Source organism: Polyodon spathula, chromosome 5, assembly GCF_017654505.1.
Source record: "Polyodon spathula isolate WHYD16114869_AA chromosome 5, ASM1765450v1, whole genome shotgun sequence".
Taxonomy (NCBI): Eukaryota; Metazoa; Chordata; class Actinopteri; order Acipenseriformes; family Polyodontidae; genus Polyodon; species Polyodon spathula.
Genome location: NC_054538.1, coordinates 64452526 through 64458632, shown reverse-complemented (window position 1 = coordinate 64458632; position 6107 = coordinate 64452526). Strand labels below are relative to the sequence as shown.

At 38.3% G+C, this 6107-nt stretch overlaps 1 protein-coding gene across 1 annotated transcript in view; it reads right to left on the bottom strand.

Annotated features, from left to right (window-relative positions):
* Positions 1–200: 200 nt before the first annotated feature.
* Positions 201–6107, bottom strand: part of LOC121316162 (potassium voltage-gated channel subfamily H member 1-like) — a 116201-nt gene continuing 110294 nt past the window's right edge. The window contains exon 11 of the mRNA XM_041251021.1: positions 201–2858. Coding sequence (XP_041106955.1) covers positions 2010–2858 — 849 coding nt within the window. The 3' untranslated portion in view covers positions 201–2009. The remainder of the gene's footprint in view (positions 2859–6107) is intronic.

Below are 6107 nucleotides of genomic sequence, written 5' to 3'. Positions count from 1 at the left end.
AGTGGTTAAAGTCCAGGGCTTGTAACTAGAAGGTCACCAGTTCAAATCCCACCCCTACCCCTGACTCACTGTATGACCCTAAACAAGTTACTTAGCCTCCTTGTGCTCTATCCTGTGGATGAGATGTTAAATCAGTGTCCTATTGTAAGTGACTCTGCATATAATGCACTATTCACAGCCTGCCTCTGTAAAGCGCTTTGTTATGGTGGTCCACTATGAAAAGCACTATATAAAAATAAAGATATTATTAATAATAAAAAAAGCAGTTTTTCTCAAGTAAGAACAATGGGGATATGATTATTAGTATTCCTTGTGTTGCTTTTGTACAAAGCATCCTTTCAGTTTATCGTAGATACATGTAACTGTGCTTCTCTAATGGTTGTGTCTGGAAAACCGCAGTTTCTGAAAAATGCATACATTTCATGTTTAGTTTAAAAAAATCACTGTCATCACTGCAAATGCATCTCAGTCTTAATAACTGGGAGTACGGAATGGAGTCACGAAAAGCTTTAGGATGTGAAGAGTTGTATCTCAGGTATGAATGTGAGTCTGTTTCTTTGTAGAAAATGGTGGTGTTGATGGCCAAATTAGAAGCAGTGATGGTGATGTCTACAGCGTTGCTTTTTCCATCCAGCTGATGAAGGACTTGTAGTCCAAACCCACCTGATATAATATAATTTTTTTTATCCATTATTCATATTGTTATGCACCTACATTACCTTTTTTATTATATATATATAATCTCATAATTTTTTTATTTTGCATATGACTATAGGGGAATAGAAAAGCAGGAATGAATATAGGGTACATTACAATCTATTAAAAAAACAGCCATACATGCAGATGAAGGAGGGGAGGCAGAGGAAATAAAATGTGCGTTGGTGTTACGCAACGAGGCATGCCTTCAGTATGGGAAAATGTTGATGAGATAAGAAAACTGGTAACCAAGGTTACAAGCAAGGAGTTTTACACAGATACAGGAGAAGTAGCAGCAGTAACATGAAACTGTATAGCGCAAACTAGAGAGACTAACAATGATATTTGAAGACCAGTCCGAAAAACACATTTCAGTTTTCCACTGGTTTGACGGAATACCGTTACTTATCATTAATTCACATTTAATTTTGAGACCTGAGGTAAGGTGGATAAGTATCCTCACAACAGCAGGGAAAGTAAATTGTTCCAGCAAAATCTCATCCAGGTTCTCGTCCTGATCACAACCTAGCATTAGTAAATATCTGGCCAGGCTGATACTGGAAAAACACAGGAGGATCTAAAAGGACTGAGACATCCCTAGAACGGGACATATATCAATACTGATGTGGGGATGTGCCAGTAGTTACATTTTGCTTGTGAACTGTTGTGGTGCCTGTGTGATATTCTAGAGAAGTTAATAAGTAACCACGCCTGGGGATCTGGGGACTAAAACATGAATCATGAAACATCTACCTTGACTCACGCAGGATCTTTCAGACCAGGGTCAATACGATGGTCCTGAGCGTTTTTAGTTTTTGTTGCCATCAAATAAAAAAGGGAATAGCAGCTCTGTTTATCCAAAAAGGAGTTAAACTGATATTTAATTATGATCTAAAAGCAAACGGGGCTATTTTTTAATTGAAACGATTCTAAAATTGGTTATCTGTTAGAAATGGGCAGGCTACTTTCATAAATCAAAGTATAGTTCTGCTCTCTTCCATTTTTAAATGCTACAAAAAAAAAAAGCCTATTAGATCTCAGATATGCAGCTAGATTACACAAGAAATCAAATGGAAATACATTATAGTGTACAGTAGTATAGTCCCAGATGCAATAACAAAGAACAACTTCACGATATGCTATGTTTACCATACACTAGAACCATGAATGGCTCTGTGCCCATAAACTTATTTTTTCCCTGTACTATTAGAAGTAACCACTGTACTGTTGATAAAATGTAGTTTTATCACATAGTCCATGCACCTCTTCCAAGGCATACATTGAAGTCCAATTTCCAAACCATGTAAAAATCATTAAAAAACGTCATCCTTGTCTGACTCAGAGGACCCTGGTCTTGATATTTCAAACAAGTCCTGGGGTGAATTTCGGAATTTCCTAGACTTTAATATTCTAAGAATTTCATCAAGTTGGTTTTCTAGGGAGGACATCCTGTTGTTTAGGGCTTTGATGTCCTCCTTCAGTTCGTGCTTTAGCTCTGAGATTGAAGCCTGAATGGTTTGCTCAGGAATTGGTAAAAACATGTGTTTAGCATCTGCCTGAACAGGACTTCGGTCTTGGGGGCTCCGAACCTCTCCGACATTATCCAACCGTAAATCACTTTTTGTAATGCCGCTGTCGCAGGAATCCGTTTTCTTTAAGGAAGTCTCCTCGGGAACCTTAGTTCTTTCTTTTAAAGTCTCCATGGATTCCGCTTTCGAAACTTTGTTCCAGTTGTCTGCTTTCCTGACAGGGTCTTTGAATCTGTTCCAGCCTTTTCCTTTGGTGGTCTCAGCTGATTTGCTGCCTGCATAGTTTGACACTGTGGGGGCTTGCAGTTTTGCCCGGTCAGACTCTCTTGAAGTGGAGGCATTAACCGATACTGAAGGGACTGGGGTGGCGGGACTCTCTGTAACCGTGACGATGCTGGTGGTGGCAATCACGTCCGGCCGTGTGTGCTCCACCTGGACTGACCCCTTTTCCACGTCAGGCTCATCTTGGCCTTTGGCTCGTTCAGCAGCCAGCCGGGCCTCCTTCTGTTGTCTGAACCTCTGGAAGAGCCGCCGCACAGGGTGGTCTGGCGGGAGGTTGAGCGGGGCTTCATTCTTCCTTCGCAGTCGCTCTTCTTCCTCACGCTTCACATCACTGATCTTTCGGAAAACAATCTGAAGGAAACAGAAAAGGAAATTTGCTGTAAAGGCTAGTTTTTAAAAAAATATATAATTACTTTTTTTTTTAAGGGGGTTATAAAAAGGTGCTGCATTGTATAATTTATTTTTCATTCAGTAAAGAACATTTGTGTATTAGATGTTCTTTGTCTTAACAGATAGGAATTATTGGCCAATACACACTTGAAACTTGATTTATAAATAGCTTTATCGATTATTTAATTTACACTAATTAGGTTAATCAGTGTGTCACTTTATACAGGGGGCACTGTATTTTGTAGCTTTACATTTTAGTATTTAGGACAACATTTCCTTGGTCTAACAACATTAGATATGGTTGGAAAGCCAAGATGGCAACACTCAATTTCTTCAGCACTGTTAGCAGCTGGCTTTATCTGTCTAAACTCACAGCAACACAGCTCAATGCATTTGAGATGCCAAGATCTCATTCTTTGCCCAGACTTGAACAACTATGTTATGGTTGTATCTAAGAAATAAAATGCAGTTTGTTTCATTTGCACAATTTTGTATACAGGGACCTTTCCAGACCACTGTAAGTAATTTCCCAGAATCACTTACACAGTGATGTGGTTTATAGCTGTATGGTTTTTGGTGTGTATTTTGCCAGTTCATTTTAATTTAAGAATGTGCTGTAGCCAAGATTGACAGAATTATACCATATCCTTTGGTGCTTCCACAGTGCTGTACTGTAGTATGTCAAAACAAGAAAACATCTATTTTCATTATTGCCAAACTAATGATGTGTGGCAGTACACACTTCCTCACTGGCAGAATGTATTACAGTCTGAAGCAGGAGTTCTAATACAAGGAACAAACCTCAAGAAACCTTTAGCCCACACCTCCTGTACAACACAGCTGATTCATATACAGTACAGTATGTTGTTTTTGTTATTGCTTGACAGCATTACCTACAGCTCTGTGTCGCTTGTTCTCCTGTCAACAGCATACATGTATATTCATCCTCAAGCTTACTGTCTGCTTCTATTGTATCTTTGCTGGTCTAAGACTGGCTTACCTCATTTCTTTTATCTCTTAAGATGGCACAGCAAGGAAAACCACTTTAATTACAAACAAACCTCCATTCATTATACTCATGGCTGCCTTTGAAAATCCCTCTGATAGTTAAAGATCACAATTATCCACTAATGAGCTTGGTGAATTAGGGGGAAGAGTAAACAGCTTGATTTGCTTGGGGTTCTCAGACCAGCAAACTGTTGTATAATTAAAAAAAGACTAATTAAAATGTCACAGGGTATTACTAGCTTTATTCCACAAGAAGTATATATATATATATAGCAATTTCCACTAGCAATTTTTTTGAAGTTGCTGCGTACAGTAATGAACCAACTTCCTCTGAGAAACTGTGACAACTAAACAGGCCATAGAAAAGCAGGTTCTCAATGCTTGACAATATCAACGAACTGTGAGAAGACAACATCGCAGGCTGCGCTAAAACAGAAGCTGTAATTTGTAATTGAGGTTGTCTTTGTGTTTGTCATCAATGTTGCCTGGTAATGTCAAAAACTATCACGTATCAAGCTTCATCACTGATGATATGTGTGTTGTGTGATTGTGGAGACTATAGGGCTTGATCCCTGGTTGAAAGAGACTCAGTTCAGAGATACTGTACTGTATGTCTAATGTGACTGCTCTAGGGAGGAATCTATCTCTAAGAACACATTATATTTAGTTAGGAAAATAAATTAACACCGGGATGCAGCTTGCTTTCATAAATATTGCTGCATATAGAATTCTTCTACTGATCCTCCAAGTAATAAAAATCATTAACATAATTTTTGTGGACTCAGTGTACTAATATTTTTATGTTGTGAGTTAAGGTTTGTGTTACAGTTTTATTCTCCAAACAATGGACCGACTACATCAATTCCTCTAAGTTCTACTTTATTTTTAAACAGAGAAATCACATTTGCCATTTCTGACTGGCACTGATTGCAAAAAGAATGCCTTTCTTGTATATATTTTTTTATTTTGCTGGTCAGATACCATACAACTTTAGGTGACTTTTGTTTACGCAACATGTTTACAACTCGATTGTTTCAAATATGACATACCCCCAAATTATTTATATTCTGTTTGTGCATTTCTGTGCTGCTCATGAAATGAAGGCTGTAAGTTTTGCCCTGGAGCCATACCAGCTCTTAATGTTTTGTAATGAGATGTTTCAGTGGTGTAGGACAAGTAGCAATATTTAATGTGTCGAATTGATAGCACAGCTTTTCAGCCTTTCTTTAGCAGAGAGAGTCTTACAATAGCTATCAAAAGCCTTTTCTAGACAGCCAGCAAGAGGATACATCTCAGGCTGTTATCAATTCCTTATATAAGAAAAAAAAAAGTGAAGATGCAGCACACGAGTGGCTCGCAGTGACAAGAGGAGTGCTGTCAAGGTCATGCACAGTATGCCTGTGGCAATGCTGGGCACCAAGCCACCCTGCCAATGCACCCCCAGCCTGGAGTGAGCAATCTGCTGCCTCAGCTTTCTATAGCCTTCACACTTTCTGTCCCTTTGACCGCCCATTACTGAGGCGGCTGGATTATGTGTCAAATTGGATTAAACGAGGTGCTTTTTTAAAGTACTCAGATGATTGCCTAGAATATTGCTAAAAACACAACACAGATCATCTTTGTGTAGTACAGAGCAGTAATCTTTGCTACAGTTCTTAGTCTTTCTTCCTATTTTTTCAGTTTAGTGCAGAGGTAAATAGCTAATGCATTGAAAGCTGCAATGTCCCACAATAATGTTCAATCTTACTCTGACTTTTTATTGACTGTTTAATGTTAGTCCTTAGGTGCAATCTGTTTACCGAAAGAAACCAAACTTTATTTTACACATCCTCTAAGTTAGCATCTTCCCTCATGAAATTAACTTATTATAGCAGTCTGTGAGCCAGATTAAAGCAGGAGGTGGTTATTCTTTTTTTTTTTTCAAAATATGTTTTTCTTATACCAGTAATATTGTACATGACATTAACTTAGAGGTAATAATTTCAACAGGCTTATAAGGCCACAGTGTTCCTAAATATGAGCAGTCAATGTGAATAGAAGCAGTAAATAGAAGTATAATTTATTTATTTAACCAGGTAAAAAGAAACTTGTTGATGTAGTTACCTCTTTTACAAGAGTGTCCTGGTGGCATTGGCACATGCATACAAGCATTCATTGATATAAAACATTTATTCTAGTGGTGTACCGATAGTCGGTAGCCTT